Source organism: Myodes glareolus, chromosome 6, assembly GCF_982192425.1.
Source record: "Myodes glareolus chromosome 6, mMyoGla1.1, whole genome shotgun sequence".
Taxonomy (NCBI): domain Eukaryota; kingdom Metazoa; phylum Chordata; class Mammalia; order Rodentia; family Cricetidae; genus Myodes; species Myodes glareolus.
This window is the reverse complement of record NC_142031.1, coordinates 6942779-6957572: the sequence shown is the minus strand read 5'-3', so window position 1 is coordinate 6957572 and position 14794 is coordinate 6942779. Positions and strand designations below refer to the sequence as shown.

Here is a 14794-nt window from a genome sequence, read left to right as displayed (position 1 = left end):
TAGAGGACAATGTGAGGCAGTCAGCTTTCTCCACCATACGGATCCTCGGGACGAAACACTTGGCAGCAAGCGTGTTTACCTGCTGAGCCATCATGGAGGCCCATGCTAGACTTTCTATGGTTCTGGGGAAGCCAATGCAGGACTTTGTGCATGTCAGGCAAGCAAGCACTCAGCTAACCAAGTTACAACCGCAGCACAGGAACTTGTATTTAATAACACAGGATCTAAGAAAAATGGGTCAGGAGACCCTCAGAAAGGGACATATGCTGAGCAGCTTGTGCCCCGACCAGGCACTTCCTACAGCATCCCTAGAGACCAACGTGACCTTCAGACAAAATCCCCTCGACAAGCTTCATGTCCTCTCAGTGGCTCTCTGGAAACCAGTTACAACCTATGAGCTCACTCAGTGAGCTTCTCGAGAGCTCACAGTATTGTTCATCATTCCTCTGAATAAGTCAGAATTCCCTGTCCTTCCCACAGGGCCTCCATCTGCAGCGGTTGGCAAGAGGGGTTTGCTGGACAAGGTTCTTTCAATGCCACTGTGCACTCGATGGGATGTGAGGGACATAAGCCTAGTCTTCTGCTAAGTGTTGAGATTGGACTCCATGGGGGCTGTGCCGGCTACTGCTGGTCCTAACTAGCTCTATTCGACTTGAGTACTCCTCCTAGTTCTTGTGCATGTGTTGCCCGTGTGCACATATAAGCAGGCAGAGGCTGGAGGCTGACATCACATGTTTTTCTCAGTCACACTCCACCCTCGTTTTTGAGACAGGGTCCTCTCATTGAACCTGGAGCTCATGGATTTGGCACGACTGGCTGGCCCCCAGAAGCTTACCTCTGCTTCCTCAGTACTGGGATTACAGATGCATACTGCTGCGCCCAGCTTTTTACACTGATACTCCGACCCCAGCTTAGGTCCTCATGCTGTGTGACAGCACTTGGCAAGCTGAACCATCTCCCTAACTCCCACCCTAAGCTTTTAAGCAAGGCAACGAGAGGGCCTCAGCAGCAGGTGGAATCGCTTCCTATTAGGCTTGGTGAGTTGCTGGGGTTACAAGCTTTCTGCAAAAGTGAGGTGTATCCTAGGATGATCCCCGACTCTTTGGCAAGCATCCCACTCTTACGCCAGGTCAAGGAGTGACAAGTAACACAGTAGGCAGGATCGCTGGCCGGCTGAGGGCTTAATCATGCCCCGCTCCTCTCCCACAAGTTACAAAGGACTCAATGGTTTCATATTTTAACAAACTTTCCTTTATTAGGTTACTGTTATGAATCATCATAAAATAGAACAAACAGGGTTTCAAACTATACATGCCACGAGGCTTTATGCTAATGGGATGGCAGGGAGGGGTGGCGACCTGGGGTGACGGAGTATGGTGGATTCAGGAGAACCTGGCAATTCACCAGCATCCACCGGGTACAGCTGGATCAAGACGAGAAGCTGGGATCTGTACAGTTGAACATGATCCACTCCAAAATGGGAACAAGTGAAATTTTACAATCTGACAAGGCCCTAAAAGGAAACAAACAAACAAACGAACGAACAGACTCCAAAACTTCAAAATATGAAGGGAATAATTTACATTCTTTATCTAGTCTTGGCACCAATTTTGTGCTTTAAAAATTAGACTCCACTGGAAGACTGGGGGAAAAAAGGTACCTACAGCAGCTGTTTAAAACAATGCTTACAAATATATATATATATGTAAATATATTAAACATTTTCAACATAAAGTCATTTATTGTACCTGTGCAGAAACGAGCAAAGCTCAGACTCGATGGGAGTTGCTTTCTTTTTCTGTTTTTAAGAGGACAAGTGTCACACAGCCCTGGGCGGCCACCAGCTCAGCACACAGCTGAATTCCTGGTCTTCCCGCCTCTACCTCCTGAGTTCTGGGATCACGGGTGGTTCACCATGCCTGATTTTCCTTAGTATGGGGAATGGAACCTGAGCTTCCTGCAGGCTAGGCAAGCACTCTAGCAACTGGGCTACATTCCCAATTTAGGGAGCTGATTTCAAAGTAAAAGAAAGGGCAAGAGATCAGAAGCAGGTGCTGGAATGCTCCAAAAGGGTGCCGCTGGGGACAGGCAGCCCTCACCTGCTGCCATCCTACACCCCACTCCTGAGGCTTGAGGGTGTATGTGGTGGGGTTATGAGTGTTGCTCCATACGGCTCTTGAGCCTGAGAGGCGCGGGGTTTCACAATGCTCTACCCTATCTTGGTCTCTTTCATCCTGCTTTGTCTACAGCTTTCCTGGGGTTGGGAACCCCACTCACCCCGCTTATCCTAACGGCCCTCCAGGCCCGGAGTTCAAGGATGCCCATAGGAAACACCGGAAAAATCAGGTGCGAAATTCAAATCTTATGGAAGACAGGAGACCCAGACACACGCAATGATGTATGAACGCCCAAGGTAAGCAGCTACCTGGGGACGTGCGGACTTGCTCAGCCTTCTAATTCTCCTTGGGGCCCGATCCTGTGCTGGTGCAGAGCCCTTTGGAAACTGGGTCAAGGGATCTACACAATGACACCATTGTGTCTGTGCACGCCAGTTCATATGCCAAGGCATGTCCCAGGAAAAGGGACAGGTGTGGCACACACATTCCTGGGAAGTGGCAGGTGTGTGTGTGGGAGCAACAGAACACACCAAGGGAGGTGACCCAACAAGGTTTCCTTTCTAAATGGAATAAATAAATGGCCTTTGTTACTGTTTAAAGAATAAATATAGGGCATGGAGCACCGACAGCTGGCACTGAAGCCGGGCACTCATTGGCCCGAGGGAGGTTCAACCTGGGGTCCTGTCTCAGTGTCCATGGTATGTGACATCCTGAGCTTCATCTATGTGCCTTGTCCTGGCCATTCCTACTTTGGGAATCTGCCCTGGAGCCCTGGCATCTCCCACTACTCTCTCCTCCCAGGACCCCCAGGGGGCTGCAGGGTAGAAGCAGCCCACTCCGTGAGAGCAGTCAGGAGCCTGACAGAGGCTTCCATAGAAGTTTATTCTCTGCATCTGTTCAGGGGAGGGCCTGGATGCTGCTGCTTCAGCCAGTGTTGGGAAGGGAGGAGAGAAGTCCGCTGGCATTGGTCCACCTAGCAGAGGCAGCTGGTAGGATGAGAGGACACATCTGCCCACGGCTGGGGGTGGACATCCATCCCAGGCGCAGGGGTTGGTGGACTCCAACGGCCCGGTGAGTTGGCACCAGGTGGCTGTCGTGTGGCGGTCCTGGGATGTGGGTCACTGGTAGAGGAGGTAGGCCTTGAGCGAGGCAGGTAGCGGCAGAGCGGGGATGGCACCCAGACGCTCCTTTCCTAGAGCTAGGCGCACTGAACGCCGGCACAGGTCCATGAGCGGCAGGGGCTCAGCTGAGAAAACCAGGAAAGAGAAGGAGAACCTTAGCAAAGTTCAGGAAGATTCTAGAAAAGATGAGACAAAGCTTACAACATGTCCAGGGTTAGCACTGAACTGAGTGGATTTTAACAAGCAGATCACTAACAAATGCGGTTTTAGATTCTGGCTTGTGGTGGTGGCTGCAGAGAAAAGTTGCACGAGGCCAGGTGGGTTCAGAAGCCCTCTGCAGACAGGGATTCATCTGCTCTCCCAACAGTGACCAACTGCAGTGGAGTAACCAGAGAGGCCGCTGCTGCTCACGTTCCCTTTACAGAAAAGGGACCGGGAAGTATCTGGAGAACTAGTCTACGCTTGCCCTGTTGGAAGGGATGGGACCTGAAGGAGCTGCTCCTGGTCACATGTGGGGCTACCTGTGCTCTGTCCGGACAAACCCGGGCAAATGAGAGTCCGTTCTCTTCAGCACTCCCCCATTCCAGTGCCAGGGCCCAGACAGGTTTTGGAAGGGAGGTCCTTGTGTGACCTAGCTTCTGCTTTCAAGGACCTCTCAGGTACTGACTGTCCTTGCCTTCATTTTAAAGCAGAGGACGATACGGAACAGAAAAGGTAGAGGTTCAGAACCAATTCTGGGCACCCTGTGTTCTGTACTGGCACCCATGTTCTGTATTGTCCAGGACATATGGAGAACTGGCCTGGGGCTAACTCCGTGGATAAAGACACTTGTCACCAAGTCTGATGACCTAAGATCAATCTCCGGAGGGTGAACGTGGCGGAAAAAGATTCAATACCCATATGTTGTCCTCTGATCTTCACATGTGTGCAAAGTACACATACATGTGAAATAAATAAAACAAATGAGTAAACAAATAAAATTATTAAAAAAGAAATGCAAGCCAAAGTCATGTGTACTCAGTGGCAGAGCCAAGGTGGTGTTCAGAGTCACACTGACCAATAGGTCAGGGCTGGAGGAACCCCAGGTCTTTGGGCTCCCTTCAGCCTGACAGGGAAACTGGAAACGCCAGCTTAGCTGCAGCTAGAACACCAAGGTACTCGAGGTCACCTCCCTGCACTGTCCCAAGCATAGTCAGGAGTTCCTCCAGTTAGAGGAACTCATGGCAGAGCTGTTTCAGGGGTCCAGATTAAAGAGTAGCTGCCCCTTGTAGTTCCTGAGGTCCCTCTGTCCTGCCTGCTGAGAGCCCAGGCCCCGCGTCCTGCAGAGGAGGCCCTGGACAGCTGGCACCCCAGAGAGTTCTTCAGCCTTTCTCCCAGCCTTCTGAACGTCCTGAGGGTGGGCAGACCCTTCTCACTCTGCTTGGGACCAGGCACAAACGCACACGTGGGACTGCTCAGTTCTCCCCAGATCCCAGGGCTAGAGAGAGCACAAACAAATGGACTGTGGTTTGCTCCACGCCCACCCCTTGATGGCAAGTCTGTTGTGAGCCAAAAAAAAAAGTCCAGAATGAAAACTTCCCCTCCATATCTTACTCCACTGAAAAAGTGGGTTCTTTTATCAATGTGTACACTTATTCTTCTGTATATACATATAAGCTCATGTGTGTGCAGATGAACACTGTGGGGGGGGCACACATGCATGTGTGTGAATGTGACGGCCAAAGGATAACCTTGGCCAGCATTCTTCAGGACAATCATCCACCATATTGCTGCCTGTTTTGAGACAGAGTCATTGGCTTGAAATTCACCAAGTGGATAGGCTGGCTAGCTAGCCTCAGACATCTGCCTGGTTCTCTGTCTCCCTAGTGCTGGGATTACATGTGCACACATCATACCTGGCTGTCTTACGTGTGTTCTGGGGTGGTCAAACTCAGGTCCGCATTCTTGCAAGGCAAGCATTTTACAGAGCCATTTCTGCAATGCTAAGTGCATTCTTCTGAATTTCAACATTCACCAATGTGCCTCAAAACATTAAAAATAACACCTTTGTGGACTGGAGACATAGCCCAGTGGTAGGGCATGTGCTTAGCATGTACAAGGCACAAGGCCCTGGATTCAGACCTCATCACCAAATAAATAAATAAATAAATAAATAAATAAATAAATAAATAAATAAATAATATTAAGCATTACTGAAGGTTGGGTTCTCTGTCTGAGAGAACATGGAACCTGTTGATAAATGCAGGATGCTCTGGGAGTCAGAGAACGCTCTGACGCTGATTGCAGTGACGTCACTGGGTGCTTCAGACAAATGAATTAGAATGGTACCTAAGCTGCACCTCACACCAGCTGTACTGGAAATGAACAAACCAGGCTGGGGAGACGGCTCAGTCTGGAGGTGATCGCCATCAAAGAATGAGGACCTGAGTTCAGTTCCCAGAGCACATGAGAAAAGCTAGGCATGGCGGCACACACTCGTAATCCCAGTGCCGGGGAGGCAGACATGGGGGGATCCCTGGGGCTCACTAGCTAGCCAGTTTAGCCAACTGGGGAGTCCCAGGTCAAGAGAGAAAGGGGAAAGTACTCAGGAACGACACCTGAAGCTGCCCTCTAGCCTCCACATATATGTGCAAAAGCACCACTCACACACATGTATGTGCATATGTACCCACCCACACTTACACCCCGCCCACAGAATAAACCTGAGCCAACGGGATGGCTTAGTGTGTACGAGTGCTTGCTACAAACTTGATGACCATGGGTGTGCCAGCACTCTCTCTCTCACACACACACCACTCACTTGCTCGCACATATGCAAGCACGCATGCACGCACGCACACGTACGTAGGTTCAGAAAACTGCAGCCACAGCTTCTCGGGAGAGAAACTCAAGTAGCAGTGGTTTTTAACGGGAAGCTTTGAAATAGAGCCTGTCCAAGACAACACAGTGCCATTCCCAGGAGCCTGGAGGCAGGAGAATGAAGTAAAGGAGCTCCATGTATCCATGGCCAACTAGGCCCTGAAACCACAAGGCTTCACTGCAGCCTTTGGCCAGGACCTGGCAGTTGTAAGGTGGCCCTCCTGCATGGCAGAGCAGAAACCTCTGTGCTTCCTCCCCTGCCTGGGAACGCTACCATCCGGTGTCACTAGGCAAAGGGCCTGGGGCTGCCCAGTGTAGTCTTCCTGAAGGATGAGGCTCAGTCCCACTTGGGAGGTAGGGGGGCTTCCCTACAGGCTGGAGGGCTGTTGCAGGAACACCAGGAGTCAATGAATATGGACCAAGAGCCTCACCAGCCCAGCTGATACTCCCACCATGTAGCCCTTGGCATTGTGATTTCAGATCACCTCACAGATACCTGTCTCCCCCCCACCCCCCCGTGAAGAAAATTCCCAAACAAGAGGACTTGGACTCTACAAGACCCTGCTCCAGCTCCTGTGTTTCAGGACTGACACTGAAGCTGCCACCACTGCCACCATGGGAGGTGGAGCACATGCTTTGGACCTGGGTAGAGATGGGGAAACAGACATCAGGAGCCTGAGGACAAAGGACCAAGGACTCCGAAGGGAGGCAGTAGCCAACTCATTGACCCAGGCGGAAAACAGGCACACAGCAGGTGGGGGTGGGGAGCTCCTGTAATACTGTTAGGGACTGTGGGGCCTTCCAGGACCAGCTACAGGAAGGGTAGCTAACGGCTGTGGTGATGCATCAAGAGCTACAAATACAATCAGAATGAAACAGGCACTCTAAACAAGAACAAACAGGTCACATTTCCCTCCCTTGGAGGAGAAGCAGTACACAGTGCTCTGGGCAGAGGTGAAATGCATAGATCATGCAAACAGACACTGTACCAATCTCAGCTGGTCACTACCAGGACCCAGGGAAGTCTTCCCCACTTCAGTACTTCCCCACTTCAGCCAAGCTTGCTCCCTGCTCCACCCATAGCCCAAGTGTCCACTGCTGTCCCACTGATCTGGTGGGTACGTCTTGCTGGCTGGGGCCTCTGGCCACTTACGCTCATCTCAGGAGGTCACTGATATTAGTCGTTTATGATAGACAAGGTGACTGTGCAGCAGTGACACCGGAAGTAAAACAGATATATTTCCAGGAGCAGAAGGTCAAGGACCTGGAAGAGCCCACATGCCAACTTCTGCATTTCTAAGAGGAACAGCTTCCTAGTGGCCTAGTCAGAGCTGCAGAGTCCCAGAGCCCCAAACCTGCGACTCTTGGGGTACTCTGAAAAATACCTGACCCAAATGAAGCCTCAAAAACACAAGGCTAGCAGGGGAGATGGCTCAAGCAGGAGAAGAACTTGTGCAAATGTGAGCACCAGAACTTGGATCCCCAAGACCCAGTAAATGCCAACTGGACATGACAATCTGCCTATAATTCCAGCATTGGAAGACAGAGATGGGTTCCCCAAGCAAGCTAGAAAGATTAGTCACATCAGTGAGCTCTGAGTTTGACTGAGAAACCTGCCTCAATGATTAAGGTGGAATAGTTATTGAGGATGCTTCCTGACATCAATCTTGGACTTCCATAGGCACATGTACCCCCACACTTACCCCTGCAATGCATTCCCCCACATGCATCCATGCATTGCACCCCCACAATGCACCTCAACACATGTGCCCCTGCAATGCATCCCCACCCATGCACCCCACAATGTACCACTGCACATGCATCACCACCCATGCACCCCCTCAATGCACCACTACCCATGCACCTAGGCAGTGCACCCTGCAAGTGCACCCCGCAGTGCATGCCCGCACATGCACCCCTGCACTCCATACACTAAAGGAGTCATATGCATGTGCACAAATGAGATTTTTAAAGAAAAAGGCAAGTATTGAGTTCCCAGTCCATGACTTAAAGGATCAAGGAAAGCCACATTCAGAGGAGCCTCCCTCCGGGTCATGCTGCCCACCCCCACGGTACCTATGGCTGACCTGGGGCTCACTCCTATAAGCAGCTGGCAGTGACAATACCCATGAGAACATTCTAGAATGTTCTGAGTGGAAGTAGTCATTGTGTTTATTCTTTGTATTAAGCAGTTCTCACAGGAGGAGCCAGGGAAGGACAACTGACATCCAAGTGATAGAGGTGCTCTTGGTCCCTGTTGCCCTCACGAGGCCAGTGTTTCTGAGTGAGGCACTAGAACATCTCCTGAATGGGGTGACTCCCTGAAGGAAGTCCTGGCAGGACAGGGTAACGTGTCTCCCCAGAGCAAGGAGAAGTCTCCACGGCGGTGGGGCAGCCAGAGCAGCAGAGAGAGGCCGGGAGTGGGTGACATCTACAAACTGAGCAACAGCAGTCAGGCCTGCTGGCGGCAGGGAACTGATTCTCCCCAGAGCCTCTGAGAGGTCCAAGGACCCCGCTGACAGTTTCATCTCGGACAGCTGGCCTCCTGGACTATGACGGAATATATGTCTGCTGTTTTAGATGCCTGGTTCAGGATAATTTGTTCTGGCAGTCCCAGGAAATGAGTATCGCATCCTTCCTCTATCAGGCACCAGGCCTTAACCCTGCTCCACCCACATGACTCCTGGCGAGGCCCCTAACAACCTTCTTGTTGCCAAGGCAGCTGTCAGTGCTCCTGACCTGCCATTACTTTGTCTTTCTTGAAACCCTTTCCTCCTTTGGCACACAATAGCATCTCCTGGGACCTTCTGCACACATGGCGTGCTTCTCCTGGGCCTCCTGCTTCTAACAGAGTCCAGCGTCAGCCCTCAGGCCTGGCTCTCCCTCCCTCTGAGTGCTCTCATCCAGGGTCAAGGTGTAGTTACTGTTTTAGTGTGCTGGGGATGGAACCCGGGACCTTGTGCATGCTAGGCAAGTTTGTTACCCTTAAGCAACACCCCCTGCCCAAGAAGCATCGCTTCCAATACCATCTATATATGGATGAACGCCCAGTTTCTCCAACTCCAGGCTTGTAGGTCCACCTGTCCATGGTCCTCCCTCTAGCTTTGTCCCATCTAGGATATGTCCCATCTTTCTGATTGTGGACATATCCTTCAACCTGCTCAGGCCAAGCGTTCTCATTTCCTACACACAATTTAGTGAGGTGCGTACTCTAGAAGATGGTTGCCTCTATCATCACTATAGCTCTTGCCTTGCCTCAAGCCCAGTCATCTCTTACCAGACAACTGTCATAGCAGCCACTCTTGCCTACCATTGGCCAAGGGATCCTGGTAAGGCATGAGTCACCCCTCAACAATGCCCTGAGGTGCTAGTGTAAGCAGGTGATGGCCCTAACAATGCCACCTCTCCCTACTCTCCCCTGGCATTAGCAGGGCTAATGATAACATGCCATCATCAGATGTCCTGCTCAGCACCCCAGGAAATGGCCACATCCATGCTCCTATCTGCATCTTCCAGAGTCAAACATACACAACCAGGACTATGGAAAAGGAGAAGCCAAGGGTCTTGGTGTTTTCTGGCACTCGGTTAAGCTGGAGAGCACCTGGACTGTGTATCACTGATCAGGAAGTAACTCGATGTGACATTCTGAGTCTCTCTGGATCTTAGCTGCCGTGATGGGTGTTCCGGTTCTCACACTCCCACCCGGCCAGTAGGGCTGGAGCTCTGGACTGAAGAAAAAGGAGAAAGCAGGCATTCACCGTCCCCTGCTTCCCGACTATGGATGCAATGTGACTAGCTGTCTCATGCCTTCCCCACATGATGGACTGGACCCCTCGAACTGTGAGCCAAGGCAAACCCTTCCTCCCCTGAGTTGCACTGCTCGGGTGTTTGTCCCAGCAACAGGGAAAGGAGCTAGCTTGGCGTGCAGCCCCCACACCGGATGCAGAGCTAAGCAGAGTTCCATCTGTTCACTGGACATGTGTCTGGGCCTCTGGGAGGCCACTGCTGAGAATGTCATATGTGCTATGCGTGGCTTGCCGAGGGTAAACACACCCCAGGCCCCTCCTGACTGTGGTGTATAGGGGCTGGGATACCTGGAAACCATACAAATTCTCGGGGTTCATGAAAACCCTGGCAGGCCTGTTCTGTTCCCAAATGACAAGGTTGGGGATTCTCACGGGGCCCAGATGTGGCGTCTGTAGACAACAGCAGCCCGGCAATCCTCCCATCTATCATCTGTCAGTCTGCAGTGAAGGAGCATAAACCTCCCTGCGGCATTACTGACCACTCCTTAACAGGGAGGAGGCTGGTAGGCTCAGAGCCAGGCTTCCCTGAGAACCTAAGCCCGGACACCTGCACCTAGCAGTCCCAGTCTCCGCCCATCCCAGAAAATTTGGCTGAGGACTTATGCCACCTTTTTCTGTAGTCGAGGGAGACAGGCTCCCAAAACTGGCTCTGCCAGTTCCCGGTCCAGGCCTGAGATGACTTCCTCAGGGAGGCTCCCTTCTAGGTGCACGCTCGGCCACTCTGCCAGGAGTGCCATGCCCCTCGTGCTGCGCTGCACAGGGAAAGGTGGAACAGGCGGGGGCACTGCACTGCAGACACCTCCATCCAGTGATGGGCTCCCTGTCATAGTCCGGGCAAAGCCCGGGGAGAACACGGAAAGGAAGAGGAAGAAGTTTCTGGCTGCTCTCAACATTCCAGTGTCTCCCAAAGGTAGACTTTGGGGATCCTGCAGGGTCAGAGATGACGGGCCAGTTGAGGACTGCCTCCTGACATCAGTGAGGCCACACCTATCACTCATCACAGGCTGGGGCTAGGATTTGGAGGGTCAGGTCAAATCTGCCTTAAAACCAGCCATGGAGGGTTGGCGCTTTCTGGCTCACCCCCTTCTGGAGATGAAACACACAGACCACAGGAGATAACCCTGTAGGAAATGAGCTCCCAGAGAGGGGGCCTGGCCTGATGTGGGTGGCTCTGGAGCACCAGGACTTCAGTTAACACAGCTCTGGGTCCCACCCATGCTGGGTCATCACGGACCGGCACCTGCCACCACCAGCATAGCTATTTCATGCGGCTGCATGCAAGCTACTTCAGCACAGAGAAAGGCCACACCCCTTTCCAAAAGGACAGGCAGAAGTCACTGCCGACTCAGCGCAGTCCCCACTCCGAGACTAAGCAAGTCTTTCTCAGGACTACCGTGCAAAGGAGTGTCGAGCTCTGGGAGAGAAACTCAGAATCTGGGTCATGACTGGAAAAGGTTCTTGGCTTTCACTTATGTAAGAGGCTAGAGCTTCCCCAAGGCTACAGAGCTCACCTTGGGGACACCGGCTACTGTGCTAGAATATGGGCAACTACAGTTCAGGGCTGGAAGCACGTTAATCAGAGAATAATAAAAATCTATTTATCTACTCATTAACCATGACCTATTCATCCATTCATCTGACCCCTCCATCATCCATCCATCCATCCATCCATCCTTCACCGGCCATTCGGTCATCTGTCCGTCGGTCTGTCCATCCAGCCATCCTCTGCTTATTCATGAAGCACTGCCAGGTATTTCAGCAGGCTCTGGATAGAATTTCTCATTTAGCCAGACACAGGTCAAGAATGGTGTGGTGTTTGAATGTATTTGGCGTCCATAATCTTATAAAAAGAGGCAGTATTAGGAGGTGTAGCTTTGTTGGAGTGGGTATGGCCTTGTTGGAGGAAGAGTGTCACTGTGGGGGTGGGCTTTGAGTTTCCCAATGCTTAGGACACCACCCAGACTTCTTGTCTGCAAGATGTAGGACTCTCAGCTATTCACTCCAGCACCATGTCTGCCTGCACGCTGCCATGCTCCCCACCATGATTATAATGGACTGAACCTCTGAAACTGTAAGCGAGCCACCCCAATTAAATATTTCCTTTCTAAGAGTTGCTGTGGTCCTGGCGTCTCTTCACAGCAACAGAAACTAAGACACATGACCTTGCGGATTTACAAACACTGGGCTATTGACTCGAAGACATTTTAAGTCCAACAACTCCATAAACTAGCCAGGACCATAGGGGTGTGGGAGGACTCTGCTTTAGACAAGGCAGGGAACACTTACGATCAAGTCCGTTCAAGTAGCGCATGCGGATCTCACAGTGGCCCCAGACGGCGCTCACTACAGGATACAGTTTTTTACCCTTAAGTCCCCGAAAAGCCACTCCCATGTATTGTCCATCCACAATGAAACTCAGGGTCCCATCATCCATGTCCAGGGCCACAAGAAAGGAGTCAGGGACAATGAACGTCTCATCCGGCCCCAGAAAGGCTGGGTACGTTTTACTTGGCTGGTTCTTGCCATCATGGTAGAGACGGTTTCGCCCCAAGTCCCAGCCCCAGGACTCGTGGTTATTTCCTATGAGGGTTGTGTACCCAACAGAGTGCAGAGGGGCATCCGCTGTGGCCACCCCCACCACAGCATGTGTGCCTCGTTGCCTCATGGCCCATGTGATCTGCCACACATGTAGTCCACGTGTGTACCCAATTTTGCCCCTGATAGCGTCTGTGCTCTGGGCCACCGGATGCCGGTGAAAGATCAACTTGTCATCTTCCTTCACGAAGACATTGAGCGAACGGTCATTATTGTTCCAGGAGTGGAGCAGCTGGACGTCATAGGACACGGGGGGCATGTCGAGCAGCAGGTCCAGCCGGGTGGGCTTGCAGTAATCCAGACCCTGGAGCTCCTGCTTCAGAGGTCGGTATGTGGGGTCCCGCATGTCCACAGTCTTGATCCCTCCCGTGACCTTCTGACCCATGTTGACCTTTGGTTTCACCTTTTCACTGACTCCCAAGGCAAACTCATCAATCTTGGGGCTTTGACTCCAGATTTCTAATCAGGGCCAGACAGAATTCCTAAGGAAGGTTGCTAGGCGATCTCCGAAGGTTGTGAAGCATTCAGTATTGCCTAATGGGTGGAAAGAAAAACAGGAGAGTGGATGAGTGGGGTGCAGGGGAAGGGGGAAGATTAAAGAGGAACGCAGACTTCCACACACCAATCCGTCTCAGCAGCTTGGAACCCCGGTGCAGAATGAAATGCCCCCGTACCTGTGGCTATATTGTCACAAAGGAAAAGGGGCCATCTGCCCCACGGCCTGTGTGGAGAGGTAGAGGTGGGCTTGGGGACTGGGACCTGCGCTCAATGTGCTGGGTCAGTCTGAGACACCATTGGGGCTTCTAGGTGGTGGCCCAGACCCTGGAGTAAGCCTCAACTCAGTGACACCTTGGTCAGAACGAGGGGATGCACTGCTTTGCTTCCCTGCGTAGAACCCACAGTGCAGCCCAAGCAGATGAGGACACCGAGTGCACCCTCCCCTCTTCTCCAGCAGAATCACCTCTGATAGTCGGGAACCAAGTGGCCCTAGGGAGGAAATCCCAACGCAGACAGCAGGTTGATTAAGGAACTGCGTGCACATGCACACCCGGCCAGGTGCTGAGGCCCAGAGGTCCATACCCTACCCAGACTAGCACCATCAACAAGGCTTTCCTCAAGGCCCCTGGCTGGACCCTGGACTCAGATGGACACGGAAGGGCAAGGCTCATCCACTCACCCACTTGTGGTTCTGGCTAACTTGCAGATGGTCAACTGCTTTGTTAGAAGTTAGCCTTCAACTAGAGGACAATGCTTCACGCTTGAGTCTCCCTGCTACAGCACGGTAACAGGGATGCTGTGGCAGGGGCCTAACTGCACACTGCCTCTTTCCTCTCTGACTTCACCATCTCCAGGGTCTGTTAACGAGGATGGGGAAGTGGGACTGAGGGGAGCCCTCGCGACATCTGTCTACTCGATCTCTAGTGGTGACTGAGAGGAGGAGGAGGCTAAGAGCAGAGCCGACAGCACCTCCCCAACGTGTCCCTGCCCAGCCTGACTTCAGGGAAGATGGCGAAGCATTTGCACTCCCGGGTCCTCCTCATGAGCAGGTTCTCTCTGCCATCCAAACTTGGAGGGTTGGAAAGATGGCTCAGCGGCCAAAGGGCCTGCCTCACAAGTGTGAGGACCAGAGTTCAGATCCCCAGAGCCCACATAAGAGCTGGGTGGTTGTGGCAGTTCCCCTCCCCCTCCCCCGTGACCCCAGTGCACCTGGAAGGGGAGACAGGCTCCCTCCAGAGCAAGTTGGCTGGATCACTAGCTAAAGCAGTGAATTCAGAGAAACACCCCCAACACACAAGGTGGAGAGGTGAGAAAGAACCCACTGCCATCCTCCAGTCTCGAACACATGTACATACATGCGTGCGCGCACACACACACACACTGCACATACATTTACAAACCCACAAAACCCTCCTTGGCCTCCAGAAGGGACTTCTGACTCCCCACTTTGAAGAGGCGCCTATGATCAACAGGGTAAGGAGGAGGGCAGCCTCCTGGCTCCATAATCTAACAGAATGAGCATCAGCGAAGATGGGTGAGGGCCACTGAGACTCAGCTGTTGGGAAACAGGGTCATGCTGAGTCACCTGTCCCACGAGGCTCTAGGACACCTGAATAAAGCGGATGAAAGGAGTGGGAAGGAGTCTAGTGTGAGAAGGCTGTGGGGTGCCAGGCTGAGCATCTGGGGACCTGAGAGCGCTGGTCCTCGTCAGCGAGCACAGGTCCAGGAGGTGGGACAGGTCTGCTACGGGACCAGCATAAGCCGCTGTCCTCTTGGCTGGGAAAGACCGCCATGAGAA

The 14794-nt window shown here is 52.3% G+C and overlaps 1 protein-coding gene across 6 annotated transcripts in view; it reads right to left on the bottom strand.

The window, feature by feature from the left end:
* Nucleotides 1–1228: 1228 nt before the first annotated feature.
* Nucleotides 1229–14794, bottom strand: part of Spsb1 (splA/ryanodine receptor domain and SOCS box containing 1) — a 63586-nt gene continuing 50020 nt past the window's right edge. For all 6 annotated transcript variants that reach the window (XM_048415288.3, XM_087906847.1, XM_048415294.3 and 3 more), the window contains exons 2-3: nucleotides 12190–13032; nucleotides 1229–3363 (exon numbers count right to left, since the gene is read on the bottom strand). In XM_048415288.3, the coding sequence (XP_048271245.1) occupies nucleotides 3236–3363; nucleotides 12190–12883 (822 nt within the window). In that variant the 5' untranslated portion in view covers nucleotides 12884–13032 and the 3' untranslated portion in view covers nucleotides 1229–3235. The remainder of the gene's footprint in view (nucleotides 3364–12189; nucleotides 13033–14794) is intronic.